Source organism: Stegostoma tigrinum, chromosome 22 (genome assembly GCF_030684315.1).
Source record: "Stegostoma tigrinum isolate sSteTig4 chromosome 22, sSteTig4.hap1, whole genome shotgun sequence".
Classification (NCBI taxonomy): Eukaryota; Metazoa; Chordata; class Chondrichthyes; order Orectolobiformes; family Stegostomatidae; genus Stegostoma; species Stegostoma tigrinum.
The window spans coordinates 54,650,315-54,668,168 of record NC_081375.1 but is presented as its reverse complement, the minus strand read 5'-3'; the positions used below and the strand labels follow the sequence as shown (position 1 = coordinate 54,668,168).

General features: G+C 41.5%; 1 protein-coding gene across 1 annotated transcript in view; it reads left to right on the top strand.

Annotated features, from left to right (window-relative positions):
• myo15b (myosin XVB) overlaps positions 1-17,854 on the top strand; it is a 278,965-nt gene that overhangs the window by 257,367 nt on the left and 3,744 nt on the right. The window contains exon 56 of the mRNA XM_059653562.1: positions 5,940-6,073. Within this exon, the coding sequence (XP_059509545.1) occupies positions 5,940-6,073 (134 nt within the window). The remainder of the gene's footprint in view (positions 1-5,939; positions 6,074-17,854) is intronic.

Genomic DNA, 17,854 nt, shown 5'->3' with positions numbered 1-17,854 from the left:
GTTTAGGTTAGGTGGATTAAATAAGGGGAAATGTAGGGGTAGGGGAATGGGTTTGGGTTGGATGCTGTTCAGAGGGACAGCGTGGACCTCTTGGGCCAAATGGCCTTGTTTCCAAGGAAGTGCAGACTAGGTGGATTAGCCATTGCAAAAGCAAGTTTGCAGGGATAGGAGGATCTGAGTGAGGCAGTGTGAACTCGATGGGCCAAAGAGCCAACCTCCACACTATAGGGATTCAATTATTCTAAAACAAGAAGCTAGCTAAGAATGCAAAGGTAGTCCTGAAAATCAAAAATAGCATTGGTGTAATAGTAAGAAACGGCCTTGTTTCAGGAGATGAAGACATAGAATTGGTTTAGATGGAGATGAAGAAGAATGGAAAAAAATTAATCAGTGGGTCTACAGGCTGCTAAGAATAACCATAATGGAGGATGAACTTTACTAGAAGAAATGCTGGGTGTTTGTGGTAAAGGATAGGTAACAATCATGGGTGACTTTAATCTTCATATTAAGTGGAATAATCAGATTAGCAATTGTACGGTGGATGAGTAGTTCACGGAATGCTTTCGACATAATTTATTAGGGAAACAGGTTCTGGAAGCAACCAGAAAGCAGATTATGTTAGACTTATACTATGTAATGAGGTAGGATAAATTCATGACTAAAGAATAAAAGTGATCCTAGGTAGTAACAACTGCAATATGATTAAGTTTTACATCCAAGTTAAAAGGGTGGAGAATGGGTCTAAGACTAGTATTTTAAACTTAAGTAACATAAAATTTAAAGCATAGTAATATAGAATCCCTACAGTGCAAAAAGAGGTCATTCAGACCATCAATTCTGCACCAACCCCAGTATTTATCATGGTTAAATCAACCTGGCCTACACATTCCATGATAATACAGGCAATTTAGCATGGCCAATCCACCAAAACCACACATCTTTGGACTGTGGGAATGAAACTGGAGCACCCAGAGGAAACCCACACAGACACAGGGAGAAAGTGCAAACTCCACACATTTATCCAAGACTGGAATTGAATCTGGATCCCTGACACTGTAAGGCAAAAGTGCTAACCACTGAGTCACTGTGTCAGAATATACAAAACAGAAACCCAGCAATAAAAAAGTTATTGTTTTGAGCAAGGGCACTTCTTGAACAAGGGCACAACATTTGCAATCCTCCAGTCCTCTGGTACTAAACCTGTAGACAATGACGACTCAAAAGACCAAGGCCAAAGGTTCCGCCACCCCCTCCCTAGCTTCCCAGAGAATCCTCAGAAAAATCCCACCTGGTCCAGGGGATTTATCTACCTTCACACCTTCTAGAATTGTGAACACCTCCTCCTTACTAACCTCAATCCTTTCAATTCTAGAAGCCCGTAACTCAGTCTTCTCCTCTACAATATTCTCTTTTTCCTGAGTGAAAACAGATGAGAAATATTTGTTTCGGACCTCGCCGATCTTCGCAGGGTCCACACACAACTTCCCACTTCTGACTTTGGCCCTATTCCTACCCTAGTCATCCTCTTATTCCTCACGTACCTATAGAAAGCTTTAGGGTTCTCCTTTATTCTACCTGCTAATATCTGCTCATGTCCCCTCCTTGCTCTTCTTAAATCACTCTTTAAATCCTTCCTAGCTAATCTGTAACTCGCCGTCACCTCATCTGAGCCATCTCGTCTCATCATTACATAAGCCTCCCTCTTCCGCTTAACAAGAGATACAACTTCTTTCGTAAACCACGGTTCCCTTACCTTATTGCTTCCTCCCTGCCTGACAGGGACATACTTATCGAGGACACGCAATATCTGTTCCTTCAACCAGCTCCACATTTCAATTGTCCCCATCCCCTGCATTTTGCTACCCCATTCTATGCCTCCTAAGTCTTGCCTAATTGCATTATAATTGCCCTTCCCCCAGCTATAACTCTTGCCCTGTGGCACGTTCCTATCCCTTTCCATCGCTAAACTAAATATAACCGAATTATGGTCAATCTCTCCAATGCGCTCACCTATCTGTACAGTGCTATTATTTACCCTATTTTCCCCTCAGGGAAAAGGAACAGCAAGTACTCCATGAGATCTTAAAGTAGTCAACTTTCCATTATATTTATGATTTATTTAATTGAGAAAGTAATTTTTAAAAAATGAGAAAGGAGAGTGCAGTAGAAGTAGTCTACAGAAAATCAATGACTACGAAGGCGAGGGAGTTCCAGTGGAGGAATGGACAGCACTAGAGCTCTGACATGCTGTCCAGTTTATCCTACGTAGCCATCATTGAAGGTAAAAATGAAGACGAGTTCCTTATGAGAGTTGTGAATCATTTGTATGTTCTACAGCAGAGCAGTGAAAACTGACTCACTGCATTTATTTAAGATGAAGTAAAAAATTTGGCTCCCATGGAGTCAAGTGTTATGGAGGTGGGCAGCAGAAAAATGGAGTTGAGTCCTCAATCAGATAAGTCATGATCTCATTGAATGGCCTATACATGCTCCTATTTCTTGTTCTCGTCTTAAGACTTTTATTTCCACTTTACTGTCTGAGAATTAAACAGTGAGCTGTTTAGTTTCCTATTTTTCAAAAACAGACATGGAAATTGCTGCAAAGGTGCAGCAGGCCTCTCTGCATTTGGAAAAACTACAAAATAATCAATATTGTCTTCTGTACAGTTGGAGATAAACCATTTACATATTTGTATCTATCAGATGCTGATATGTAAACCATGAATTGGGGGCAGAAGTAAGCTTTCAGTCACTCAAACCTGCTCCATCATTCAATAAGATCATAACAGATTTGTTTGTGTTTGGAATTATACATTCTCATTTGTTCTTGATAATCTCAGATTCCATTGCCTAACAAAATCATCATCCATTTCCTACTTAAAAACATTCAATGATACACCTCCACCACATTCTGAGGCAGATTTCTTAAATTGCACAACTCAGAGAGAAAAAAAAAACTGTCCTCTTCTCTGTCCTAAAAGGGTGACCTCTTGTATCAAAACACTGTGCCATAGTTTGGGACTCGCTGAACCAGGAGAAAATGTCCTTTCCACATCCACCTTGTCAACACCAATAAGGATCTCATACACTTCAGTCATGTCACATTTCTTTCTTCTATACAGCCAGGGGAAACAAGCCCAGTTTGTCCAACTTTTCCTTATAAGACAATACACTCAGTCCAGGTACCAACCTAATTGGCTTCCACTGAATCACCTTGGCATAAATCCACAGAGGCCACATCCCATCACCAAGCCAAACTTTTTACTTCATCTTAAATAAATTCAGTGAATCAGCTTTCGCTACTCTGCTGTGGAACAAAAAAATGATTCACAACTCTCATAAGAAACTCTTCCTCATTTTTACCTTCAATGATGGCTACGTAGGGTAAACTGGATAGCATGACAGAGTTCTAGTGCCGTCCATTCCTCCACTGGAACTCCCTCGCCTTCGTAGACATTGATTTTCTGTAGGCTACTTCTACTGCACTCTCCTTTCTCATTTTTTAAAAATTACTTTCTCAATTAAATAAATCATAAATATAATGGAAAGTTGACCACTTTAAGATCTCATGGAGTACTTGCTGTTCCTTTTTCCTGAGGGGAAAATAGGGTAAATAATAGCACTGTACAGATAGGTGAGCGCATTGGAGAGATTGACCATAATTCGGTTATATTTAGTTTAGCGATGGAAAGGGATAGGAACGTGCCACAGGGCAAGAGTTATAGCTGGGGGAAGGGCAATTATAATGCAATTAGGCAAGACTTAGGAGGCATAGAATGGGGTAGCAAAATGCAGGGGATGGGGACAATCGAAATGTGGAGCTGGTTGAAGGAACAGATATTGCGTGTCCTCGATAAGTATGTCCCTGTCAGGCAGGGAGGAAGTGATAATGTAGGGGAACTGTGGTTTACGAAAGAAGTTGTATCTCTTGTTAAGCAGAAGAGGGAGGCTTCTGTGACGATGAGACGAGATGGCTCAGATGAGGCGACGGCGAGTTACAGATTAGCTAGGAAGGATTTAAAGAGTGATTTAAGAAGAGCAAGGAGGGGACATGAGCAGACATTAGCAGGTAGAATAAAGGAGAACCCTAAAGCTTTCTATAGGTATGTGAGGAATAAGAGGATGACTAGGGTAGGAATAGGGCCAAAGTCAGAAGTGGGAAGTTGTGTGTGGACCCTGCGAAGATCGGCGAGGTCCGAAACAAATATTTCTCATTTGTTTTCACTCAGGAAAAGGAGAATATTGTAGAGGAGAAGACTGAGTTACGGGCTTCTAGAATTGAAAGGATTGAGGTTAGTAAGGAGGAGGTGTTCACAATTCTAGAAGGTGTGAAGGTAGATAAATCCCCTGGGCCAGGTGGGATTTTTCTGAGGATTCTCTGGGAAGCTAGGGAGGGGGTGGCGGAGCTTTTAGCCTTGGTCTTTGAGTCATCATTGTCTACAGGTTTAGTACCAGAGGACTGGAGGATTGCAAATGTTGTGCCCTTGTTCAAGAAGGGCAGTAGGGATGACTCAGGTAATTATAGACCTGTGAGCCTTACGTCTGTTGTAGAAAAAGTTTTGGAAAGGATTATAAGAGATAGGATTTATAATCATCTAGCAAGCAACAATTTAATTGGAGATAGTCAGCATGGATTCGTCAAGGGCAGGTCGTGTCTCACAAACCTCATTGAGTTTTTTGAGAAGGTGACCAAGCATGTGGATGCAGGTAGGGTAGTTGACGTGGTGTACATGGACTTTGATAAGGTTGCACATGGTAGGCTATTGGAGAAAATATGGAGGCATGGGATTGAGGGAGATTTAGCAGTTTGGATTAGAAACTGCCTTTCTGTAAGAAGGCAACGAGTGCCGGTAGATGGAAAATATTCAGCCTGGAGTCCGGTTACTAGTGGTGTTCCTCAAGGATCTGTTTTGGAACCACTGCTGTTTGTCATTTTTATAAATGACTTGGACGCAGGCATAGGTGGATGGGTTAGTAAGTTTGCAGATGACACTAAAATTGGCGGAGTGTGGACAATGTGGAAGAATGTTACAGGTTGCAGGGAGGCTTGGATAAACTGCAGAATTGGGCTGAAAGGTGGCAAATGGAGTTCAATGCGGATAAATGTGAGGTAATTCACTTTGGGAAGAATAATAAGAAGGCAGAATACTGGGTCAATGGAAAGATTCTTGGTAGTCTGGATGTGCAGAGGGATCTTGGTATCCATGTACATAGATCCCTGAAAGTGGCCACCCAGGTTGATAGTGTTGTTAAAAAGGCTTACGGTGTGTCAGGTTTTATTGGTAGAGGGATTGAGTTCCGGAGCCGTGATGCTGCAACTGTACAAAACACCAGTGCAGCCGCACTTGGAATATTGCGTGCAGTTCTGGTTGCCCTATAACAGGAAGGATGTGGAAGCATTGGAAAAAGTGCAGAGGAGGTTTACCAGGATGTTGCCTGGTCTTGAGCAAAGGCCTTATGAAGAAAGGCTGAGGGACTTGGGTCTGTTCTCATTGGAGAGAAGGAGGCTGAGAGGGGATTTATAGAAACATATAAGATGATCAGAGGATTAGATAGGGTGGACAGTGAGGATCTTTTTCCAAGGATGATGACTTCAGCTTGTACAAGGGGGCATAGCTGCAAATTGAGGGGTGATAGATTTAAGACAGATGTCAGAGGCAGGTTCTTTGCTCAGAGAGCAGTAAGGGTGTGGAACAGCCTGCCTGCCAATGTAGTTAACTCAGCCACATTAGGGGCATTTAAACAGTCCTTGGATAAGCAGATGGATGATGATGGGATAGTGTAGGGTGATGGTCTTACATTAGTTCATAGGTTGGCACAACATCAAGGGCTGAAGGGCCTGTTCTGCGCTGCTATGTTCTATAGCTTAGGGCAGTGTCATGGAAGATAGTTCAGTGTTTGTCTTGGGTTTGATAGCTCCAGATTTTTTGTCTCTACAGGCAGCAGCTGAAGGCTTACCTTCCTAAAACCAAAGCGGTAAAATTGAATATTGAGAGGGTCCTGAAGCAAACTATCCAAGAACTCGAAACCATGCAGGAGCTCAGTCCTATGAAAGCCAAGATCCAATTCTTATGTAAGTGTATTTGTGATGAGGAAACAAAAAAGTTGTTAAACTGTTGCAGTAACATCTGAGAATGCTGCCTCATGAAATGGAGAGTTACCCGAGGAGCCGAATCAGTAAAAATGTGATGACAGCAGCAATCTTCTATAGTTCTTTGTGATACTTTCTTCGGTCCTCAGGAAAGGGGCCCATAGTGCAGCAATGAGTTATAAACCTTGGCTATTCTTCAAACCTCAGTGGCTTGGAGAGGGTATGTCATCACTGTCGTTCAACCAATATCCTGGAATTCCCTGACAGTCCTGTGGGCATATCTACTACCATGGATTCCAACTCACTATCATTTTCTTATCCACATATTTTCATGAAGGAATAAAAAAAACTCTGCCTCTTCAGGTTAGATGGAATATGCATTCAATACAGTTCCCTGACATCGAGCCAGGAGCATGGATTCGATTCCAGCGTTTGGTGTCTGTCTGTATGGAGTTTGAACATTCTCGTTGTGTCTGCGAGGGTTTCCTCGAGGTGCTCCAATTTCCTCCCACAATCCAAAGATGTGCAGGTTAGGTGGATTGGCCATGCTAAATTGCCCATAGTGTTAAAGGATCTGCAAGATAGGTGGATTTAGAACATAGAACATAGAACAGTACAGCACAGAACAGGCCCTTCAGCCCACAATGTTGTGCCGACCATTGATCCTCATGTATGCACCCTCAAATTTCTGTGACCATATACATGTCCAGCAGTCTCTTAAATGACCCCAATGACCTTGCTTCCACAACTGCTGCTGGCAACGCATTCCATGCTCTCACAACTCTCTGCGTAAAGAACATGCCTCTGACATCCCCTCTATACTTTCCACCAACCAGCTTAAAACTATGACCCCTCATGCTAGCCATTTCTGCCCTGGGAAATAGTCTCTGGCTATCAACTCTATATTTGTCATGGGAAATGCAGGGTTACAGCAAAAGAGTAGAGGTTTGGGTCTGTGTGGGCTGCTCTTTAGAGGGCTGCTGTGGATTTATTGGACCATATGGCCTGCTTCCACACTGTAGGGAGTCTATAAATATATACAGGTTGAAAATATGTGTAAAATCCCTCTACACTTCCTCATTAAGCTATTTGAAACATCTCAGTACTATTTAAAGTTATTTACCATTAAAAAAATCTTGAAAATGTCAAAAATACAGTACATTTGTCAGCACCAGTAAAAAGTTCACATCTCAGATAAAGTTACTTATTCAGAAAAGACTCAAGCTCCTACAAAGGGAGTCAGATACCCTACTAGCAGTTTCTGGACTCATCGCAAATTTCCAATTCTCACATTATTTAAGACCATAAAATACAGGAATAGGAGTAAGTCATTTAGCCCCTCGAGTCTGTCCTCCTTTCATTGGGACCACTGTTGATCCAACACACCTCGTGTCCACTGTCCCACTCTTTCCCGATAACTCTTGATTCCCCTCATGATCAACAATCTAGCTATCTCAGCTTTAAATATACACATGGACTCTGCCATCACAGTTGTCTCTGACAAGGAGTTCCAAAGATGGAAGAGTAGAAATTACTCCTCATCTCAGTCTTAAATTGGTGCCTGTTAATACTGACTTACCTCTGGCCTTAGACTTGCCCAAGAAGGAAAACATCCTCTCAGCATTACCCCTTTCCATCCCCTTAAGAATCCTGCATCACTCATGGAAATCACTTCTCATTCTTCTAAATTCAAATGAAAAGAATCCCATCCTGTTTAACATTCACATATAAATCACTCTCTCCATACTGGGGATGATCCTAGTGAACCTTCTTCGAACTGCCTCCAGTGAAATAATATCTTTCCTGAGTAACAACTCTCAGTTTCAAAAGCACAGGGACCATCTGATCTTCGATACTAATTCATACTGAGTAATTCACCTGTATGGGATTCTGTTAAATATTCAAAATAATTCCCAGTAGGAATCTTTAGAGCTAACAGACAAAGCAGATTTTTATCCCATTAGTATTAGCTGGATTTAAATCCAGATTTTGGAAAATAAGAGCAGGATCTATTCAATACATTGAAGAATTTGGATTATAGTAATTGGGCAGAAGAGATACTCATTCAAAATACCAGTTTATCTGCACCCTTCAAAATGAAAGTTTGCTGCTCTGACCTGTTGCAGCTCCATGCCCTCAGACTATCCTTTGGATCGTTTACTTAAACTGCGATTGCAACTCACAGTGAGATTGTTATTGTGAGAATATTTCCCTTCATCTATGATCGTTTATCGCAAACATATTTTACTCCAGAAATTTGAAGACAAAGCCTTCACAAAATGTCAAACAGCTCATAACCTCTCCCCACCAACTCCCTCCTCCTACCCCAGAACTGAAGGACAAGCAAGGCAACACTTTACCGTACCAGGGAATCTGTTCCCTGGGGACTTGAGAATATACCCTGAAATACTGCATGAGATTGTTGCTGTCACCACATATTTACTGATTGTGATACTTGGCTAACACTGCTTTCTATCAGACAATAAAACATTTCCAAATCAAAGTAAAGGATAACTTGGAGAGGAACTTTCTTGGTGGTGTTCCATGTATCTGCTGCTCTTGACCATCTAGGTCAAAAGTTGGAAAAGTGCTGCTGAAGGAACCTTAGTGAGTTACTGCAGTATATTTTGTAGATACCATGCATACTACAATGACAAACTTCAATCCTACAACAAAGGCAGTCTCACCCTGAAGAGGGAGAAACCAAATAGCCCAGAAGTTCTCAAGTGACTTGAGTGCCCAAGTGTGTTTGGTGTATTGGCTTAATAGTAGTTCATCAGCTTTATACCCTGGAGCAAAACTTTAAAACTGACCAAACATTACAACTTTAATTTTTTGAATTAAATATATATAATTAAATATATTGAATTTTCAGTGTTATTAAATCCTAGTTAGCAGAAAGTCGGTTTGGACCTCTTTTCTCTTACATTTTATGAGAAAGCAGCCAAAGAAAATGCTGGTTGATCTTGTTGCTATACTTAAAGATTCTCAGTCTCTCATGTATAACAGTTCTGACGTATTGTGATTCTCGGTCATTGATGTATAAATTTCTAATGTATTTTGAGTATCTGTCTTGTGTTCAGTAAAATAACCTAATAAAACTTCAATCGAGTTAGACTGACTACATTCCATGGGCTCTGCATCCACTCAATCAAAACAGCACTTGCACAACTGCAGCTTTTATGCCATGATTAGTGGCATTCCTGCAGTACAGATCTGGCACTGGAAAGAACATTCCTGTAAATTGATGTTCAAACAGAAAAATCAAGGAAAGCAGTAGCGGGGAAGCCTTGTACCAAATTTCATCTCTTAAATCTGTCTACTTACCTTTAAAATTGATTCCCCACTAATATTAATATGGCCATCAATGCCTTGCCCATCATACTGCACATAAATGGCGCTGAGTGCTTAAGACTCCATCAGATCTCCCTTTGTTCCTGCTTCTTTATAGCTGATGAAGATGAGTATCAGGACATGATTGGGAAACTGTGCCTGCTTGTTCTTTGAATGTTGGATTCAATCACAGCCAATTCAAAGGCTGGGTATTTCTGCTCCCTTTAAAATTAGCCCTCTCTTTATTTGCTCCTCTTCACCTGTATTGGCTTCCCACTGAAGAGCAGATAACAAACTGGGAGTTCATTTGTAGTTAGGCCTCGTTCTCAAAAATAGATCAGGATCTGTCTCAATGTAGTTCTGGCAACATTACCTATATTATGATTACAGGTTCTTGTGGTGCAATTGTAGTGTCCCTACTGAGCCAGGAGGCCTGGGTTCAAATTCTACCTGCTCTGTAAGTGTGGCATTACATCCCTGAACAAGTTGATTTGAAAACATCTTCAAGCATTCATACAGACAGAGTGAGAAGCTGAATGAACACAGCGGGCCAAGCAGCATCAGAGGAGCAAGAAGGCTTGACGATTCAGGTCGGGACCCTTCTTCAGATTCTCCAGCATTGGCAGTTCCTACTATCTCCATAAAGACGGAGAGGTAGCAGGGAGTAAGGAGCCATATATAAATTTACATTCTGTGGGGCTGGTTAGTTCAGTTGGCTAGATGGCTGGTTTGCAACATTGACATCAACAGTGTGAGTTTAATTCCTGTGCTGGCTGATATTATATGAAGGTCCTGTCTCCTCACCTGAGATGGGGTGACCCTCAGGTTAAACCAACACCAGTCATCCTCTCTCAAGGGGAGGCAGTGGTGTAGTGGTAATGTCACTAGACTAGATTAATTATCCCAGAGTGATGTTCTAGGGACACAGGTTCAAATCTGATCATAGTGATTTTTTTTAAGCAATGTAGATAGGCTGGATAAGCTCAACTTGTTTTCTTTAGAGCAGAGAAGGTTGAGAGGGCACCTGATTGAGGGGCATGGATAGGAAGCAGCTGTTTGCCTTAGTTGAAGGTCAATAACAAGGGACATAATTTTACATTGAAAGGCAAGGCATTAACAGGCAATTTGAGCAAAAAAGGTTTTTAACCCAGAGGGTGGTGAGAATCTGGATTGTACAGGTTGGGAACCTCACAACCTTTAAAAAGCACTTAAATGGGCACTTGGAATGCCATAACATTCAAAGCTACAGGCCAAATATTGGAAAGTGGGACTAGTGTAGATCCTAAGATGCTGCTTGGCCTGCTGTGTTCATCCAGCTCCACACGTTGTTATCTCGGATTCTCCAGCATCTGCAGTTCCCATTATTTTATGTGTTCTTGGGTTGTAAGGCACAACCTTAAAGACACCATGCTGTCAGCAACTAACATGCCATGTAGTCAACACTAAGTAGCTGTGGAGGCAGGTCCCCTTCCAAAAGGACATTAATGAACCAAACAGCCTTTTGAATGAAAATCCAGTTTCATGAACACTTTTGGTTAAATTAAATTAATTTTCACAATTCTTGAATTCTGAGCTGAGAGCTTTACCCTAACAGCCATACAGGAAATGTCCACACATAACCAGGGTTAATGATGAGGGTGGTTCACTCAGCTGGTTCAACCTCAAGTTTGAACAAGTTCAGAATAATGGCAGGTCTCCTCTTTATAGTTGCAATAAGTTGTAATTTAAATAAACATGTTCAGTTTAGATCTATTTCTTATCAGGAAAGCCCATAGCACAAAATTGTTAATGATACAGCTCTGTTTGCCTCAGAAAGGTTTCTGTGCAAATAGAAATATTGTACTGGTTCACATTTTATTTCTGTCACTGAGTGTTGAACATGAAAATGTGTTTCATTTCCAATTCTGATATATTTCATTTTGGCAAGTTCAATGTTTTGTTACCACATATAAACTACAAGTAATGCATGTATGAATGCTGACCATTGAACTCTCTCAACAGATTCTTGCTGCACAGATTCCTGCCTCCCCTTCCTGCTGGCTGTAACAGACCCACTGGAAAGTAATGGGATCCAGTCCCCAGCAAACCTTCTTTGAGTTTGATACTGTTGGAAGTCACACAACACCAGGTTATAATCCAACAGGTTTATTTGAAATTACCAGCTTCACCTGATGAAGGAGCATTGCTGCAGAAGCTTGTGATTTCAAATAAGCCTGTTGGATTATAACCTGGTATCGTGTGACTTTTGACTTTGTCCACCAGTCCAACACCAGCACCTCCACATCAAGAGTTTGATACTGGTGGTAATGGCAAGGAATTTTCTCTGAATGCAAAATGGGCTTTCTATATTTCAGTGCACATGACTTGTTTTATATACTTCAGAACAGTGCTCTAGCACTTCTGTATCACAGCATGACATCCATCGTTTTAGTGAGTTCAATTCACTGAAAAACAAGACATAAAAAGATGGTATGAATATCCTGTAAAAGATGTGTGCCACTCTATTGCTCAAGATTTGTAAATACTTCAGTTGTTAGGCCAAGTTGTTGCAATCTGTGCAATAAGTGTGGCAGCAGATAACGTCAGGAGTGACTGACTCTCTGCGTGAAGTACAAGACAACTTATTAGAGCAAACTTGAACCACCCACTTAAGAGCTCCTAAGCACTGAATGAGCCTCAACTGTGAAAACCTACAGCAGCTTCTGGGTCTCAATGCTCATCACAGGATCTCTGCATTTTAAAGGATCAAAGGGTGAAAAGGGAGGTTGTTTTCATTCAGGACATGTGGGGTGGGGTTTCGGCAGAGATGGGGTTTGGATGCAACAGCATAGGAATGGATTTAAGCAGAAAGACCTTCTCACCCAGCATTTAATTTCTGTAGTGGCAAGTAGGGAGGCAAATATTGTCTGGAGCCAACTCACCCATAGAATCATAGAAACCCTCCTGTGTGGAAACAGGCCCTTTGGCCCAACAAGTCCACACTGACCCTCAGAACATCCTACCTTGACCCACACCTCTACAGCCCACCTAATCTAAACATCCCTGAACGCTATGCGCAATTTAGCCTGGCTAGCCAGGATCTTTGATCTGTGGGAGGAAACTGGAGCACCCGGAGGAAACCCGTTCAGACATGGGGAGAATGTGCAAACTCCACACAGACAGTCGCCCGAGGGCAGAATCGAACCCAGGTTCCGGGCGCCACGAGGCAGCAGTGCTAATCACTGAGTCACCCTGCCACCCTAATTATTTGCCTTTCTCACCACCTCCCTTGCCATCTCCCTTGTGAGAATTCCATGTGCTGCGCAGAAACTGGATGTACAAGGATAACACTGTGTGTAAGCACTGCACTTACACTGTGTGCAAGTTGTACAAAACAATCAAAAGGTCGTTGTTCCATGGTTTGGGCAGTTGTACTATACCCTGAAGAATTCTGGGTAATTTAGCTGCTGGTAGTGAAATTGCAAGGTATCATTGTTATATAGGAATAAAACCCTTCCATACTGACTAGTGCAAGTGCTAACAGCATGGATGCCTTGGGAATGGGAAACGTGAATCAGAAGACTGAAAGTGAGCTGCTACTCTTTATCTCACCTTTCTGTGGAATCTTTATACAACTCTGACTGATTTCCCTCTCATCAGTCACCCCCAGCATAATGCAGGATTAGCCCAGAAAATACAAGTACAGTTTGCAGATTACACCACTTGAGGGGTCAGGGCTGTAATCAGTATTAAAAAGGAGGGGATTTTCTGGTAGTTTCCCTATCTCTTAGCTGGAAGGCCCAGTTTCAGCTCCTACTTCAGAATATGGTGTCCAAAGATATGTTGTAACCCATCCTAACAGCTTGATAAAAACAAAAAAACTGAAAGACTGCAATAAATTAGGAGAACATGAATAAACTTTGCAGAATGTACAAATAATTGGCAAATGAAGTTCCACACAAAAATGTAAGAAAAATAATGAGATCACTTATACTTGGAAGATGTAAGCCCAGGGCTAAATTTTCAAAATTTGTATAGGAAATGAGAGTCAGGCTGATTCCCAATGTTATGTTCCTGAATAGATTTTCGGGGAACTCCGATATCCCCCAGAGTCAGATGCAGGCTGGAGTCAGGTCCACCTGAAACAGAACCAACCATCAGGTTAGTAAGCTGTCGTTACTTTCCTGGATAACTGGACCAATTGTGTTCAGGGTAATTTGCACTTCCAGACCTTACCCCTCCACTCACACACAATACATGCCCCCCGATAGCTTCTACATTCCTTCATAGACCCCTATGCACTTAGTACAGAACTCATGAGCTCTAAACTAACACTGGGAAGTGTTTGAAGTTGTCATGAAATAAAAAAAACAAGATTCCAAACACTGCTTGAAAAATGTCATCCATTGTACAAACCTATAAAATTGATTATCAAACATTTATACACCGAAATAAAGCTTTAATCCACTTACTAATAATGCCTAATAATTGAGAATAAGCAAACAAGTGCAGAAAACCACTTCAAAGAAAGCTAAACTTATCAAATCTCATAAAACCGTCAAACAATGTTAACAGTCTTCTTCACTGGGTAAAACGCCTAAGCAGCTGATTCCTTGAGTGCATCTTGAACTCAACCATGCATTCATAATGACTCCACTGGATATGAATCCTTACACATTCATGGTCAATTCAATAGTCTTGTATCTTTTAACGAGCCCTATGATCAATCACTGCATTAGTAATACATTCACCTTTTCCAAAAGCATCTATTTATGACAGTTTACATTGCCAAAGGCCTTTAAACTTACCTGTGAAGACATTTAAGCCTTTGTTTATCTTCATGTTTCCCATAGCCTTCAGTAACCCAATAGTTTTCACAAAAATAGCAACCCAAGGAAAAGTTGTACTTAGAGTGGCATTTAGTGAACCTGATGCATTTTTGTAAGTGTCAGGTCGTGCTTTAGCATGTTTCCTAACATGAGGTAATTGGTGGATAGAAAGAATAACCTGGTAAATTTAAATCTGTAACTCAAGATGCCCTCTGTTTGATTTGCTAAATATTGACAGATCATTTAGCCCTAGTTAGCAGGGTTGTCAAAAGAAACAAACCAACAGCAGAGATAACAAGGTATAGAGCTGGATGTCCTTTCTAGGTGCATAAACCCATAGATTTCCAGAATTATCCCTGTGTATCATCTCTGCACCAACTTCATTATTCTTTTAATACTGACCAAAACAGCAGGCAGTATTCTAAGTGTGTTCCAACCAACATTCAGTAGAGTATTAGCATAACTTCCTACTTTTCAACTCCATCTGTATAAAAACAAAACTGCCGTTGGTTTCGGAGATAGTGAGAACTGCTGATGCTGGAGAATCTGAGATAACAAGGTATAGAGCTGGATGAACACAGCAGTCCAGGCAGCAAGAGAGGGGAAGGAAAGCTGATGTTTCGGGTCTGGACCCTTCTTCAGAAATTACAAAAGGTAATAGTTGAAACAAATAATAATTGCATTTAAGGGGAGGCTAGACAAACAGTAGTTTGAGGAGAGAACACAAGGGTGTGATATTAGATTTAAATGAGGGGAGGTGGAATGATGTTCCAGTGGTGCATAAACGCTAACATGGACTGGATGGGGCAAATGGCTTTTTCTGTGGTGTATACACCATACAAAACCCAAGACATCATGGTCAAGGGTGCTAGGCAAAGAATTCTCACCGTTTTTATTTGTGGATACCATACTCCTCAAAGATTTTTTGTCAAGGCATTTATAATGATAGATGTCTACTAATATCTTTACAACATTCTGATATCTCATCTCACCCAACACATGATCAACTCAAACAAATGCATTCTCAAACTGCAGACTTTATCAGCTTTAATGACTTGTTTTTTAAAGATTTGATCATAGAGTCTTATTCCTATTCTATCATATTCTATCCCTGGCAAGAACAACATTTGCTATCATTCCTATTTCAGAAGGTGCTGGTGAGCCTTTTTTTATATTGCTGCACTGTATGTGGTGGAGGGCCATCTGTTGAGGCACTGGTTACTGACAATTAGCTGGGTTGGGTGGATCACACTATCTACAGAAGACTCCCAAAGAGCACGCTCTACTCCAGACTTTGACACAGCAAGCTGTGACAAGGTGGGGAGAGAAAATGTTTCAAGGATATCCTCAAAATCTCCCTGAAAAGATGCCACAGTTCACTGACTCATGGGAATGTCTTGTCTGAGAATACCTAAACTGCAAAAGAAACATTTACGAAAGTTCTAGCCATCTTGAGCATCCAAAACAGGCTGAAGTGGAGGCCAGGCCGAAACAGCAGAAATCTAAGAAATACCATCTGCCTAGCAGTGGCATGATGTGTGCATACAGCATTGCACAACTTAGTCACCTCAGGGTCCACAGCTTCGAAGTGGAATAAAATCATCCTTGGTCTCAAGAAATTGCTTTAGAGGAACAAGGTAGACCTGTAGTGCTGCTCGGGAGTTCTAGGATTCTGAACTAGTGATGATGAAGGGATGAAGATATATTTCCAGGTCAGGACGGCACATGGCAGAGAATGATATTTGCAAATTCAGTGTTGCTCTATGTCCACTGGGCTTGTCCTAGACAGTAGTGGTCATAAGATTGGAAGGTACTGTGTTAAGGAGGCTTGGTAAATTTCTGCAGTGCGTCTTGTAGATATAACATACTGCTGCTGTTATGCATTGGTGATGGAAGCAGTTGATGCTTGTGGATGTGGTGCCAATCAACCAGATTGCTATGTTTTGGATTCTTTCAATTATTCTTGAGTGTTGTTAGAGCTGTACTCATTTAGACAAATGGGAGCAAGCTTTCTCACTCATGATTTGTGCCATGTAGATATAGGTTGTAGACAGACTTAGGGAAAGCAGGAGCTGATTTTAACTGTTACAAGTTTTCTATTACTCTCAGGAACTCTTGCGGGATATCCTGGAGTTGAGATGACTGACCTCCAACAATCACATCATTTTCCTTTCTGCTATGACTCCAACCAGCAGGAAGTTTTCCCAATTCCCACTGAGTTTTGTTCAGGATTCTTGATGCCACATTTGGTCAACCTCGGCCTTGACGTCAAAGAGAGTCACCTTCACCCCACCTCTTAGTTCAAACATAGACACAAGATCTGAACTTAAGGCTGTAAAGAGGTTAGGAGTTGATTGGCCCTCGTGGAATCCGAACTGGGGTTATTGTTATGCAACTGCTGTTTGATAGCAATCAATTGAAATAGCAAGATGTTGAAAACACCTTCCATTACTGTACTAATAATTGAGAGTAGACTGATGCGGCAGTAACTGGCCCAACTGGATTTGTCCTGCTTTTTCTGCACAGGGAATAACAGGACTATTTTCTACATTGCCAGTGGTATAGCTGTACTAAAACAGTTTGGCTCTTGGCACAGCAATTTCTCAGGCACAAGTCTTTAGTACTATTCCTGGAATATTGTCAAAAGACATAGCTTTGCAGTAACCAATTTCTTTAGCTGTTCCTTGATTTCATTTGGAGTGAATTGAATTGTCTGAAGCATCTGTGATATTGGGGACCTGTGAAAGAGGCTGAAATAGATCAACCACTCAAGCACTTCTGGCTGAAGATTGTTGCGAATGCTTCAGACTTACCATTTCCAATGATGTGCTGAGTTCCCCCTTTTTGCTGCCTTGCAAATCAAAAATTAGTTTAACTCAGCCTTGAATAGGTTCACTGTCTCTACTGCTCACTGGGGTTCGAATTCCAAAGATTAGTGGTACCCACAGACATACCTTTCATTTGGACGGAGCATGGAGTTGAAGAAGTTGTTCCATAGGACAGTAAGTTCATCCCAGCAGAGGAGGGTGGTGGTGGATGGAAAATGCTTGGGTCTCCATTTAAAAAGGAAGTGGAGAGCTGTCAGATCATCTTGGTAGTGAATGGAACCATTCTCTTACCTCAGCTGCAGCATAGCACACAGCTTAACACATCTTTGCTTCACAAAAGAGGTTGTGTCTGCTGCCAACTGCTGTCACCACAGCTGCCAACTTCAAAGCTGAGCAGGGACAGCATTGACTGGGTCAACCGAGATGTTCATGGCTGTTATTTTCTTCTTTCAGGCTGCTGCTGGAGACATAACAGCGTACTACTGAATAAGAGACATGACTGATGTTCTTTAAACATATCAAAATGACTTAATTCCCTCTAGTTAGAGATGAGTAGGCAGAGGGAGTACAAAACTTTATCTATATCACAGGCTTCACCAATGTTCTAGATGTCATTGACCGCAGTGACATTGCATTGCACGTGAACTTAGCTATTTTCATGAACTGTAAGAGATTCCAGTCACTTAATTTTCATCTGTAATGTGACCACAGGCACTGCAGTGTGAACAGGAATGTCCATTATCCTGCTGGGAGTCACAATTCTTTCATTCTGTAGCAGTCCTCTGTATTACCTG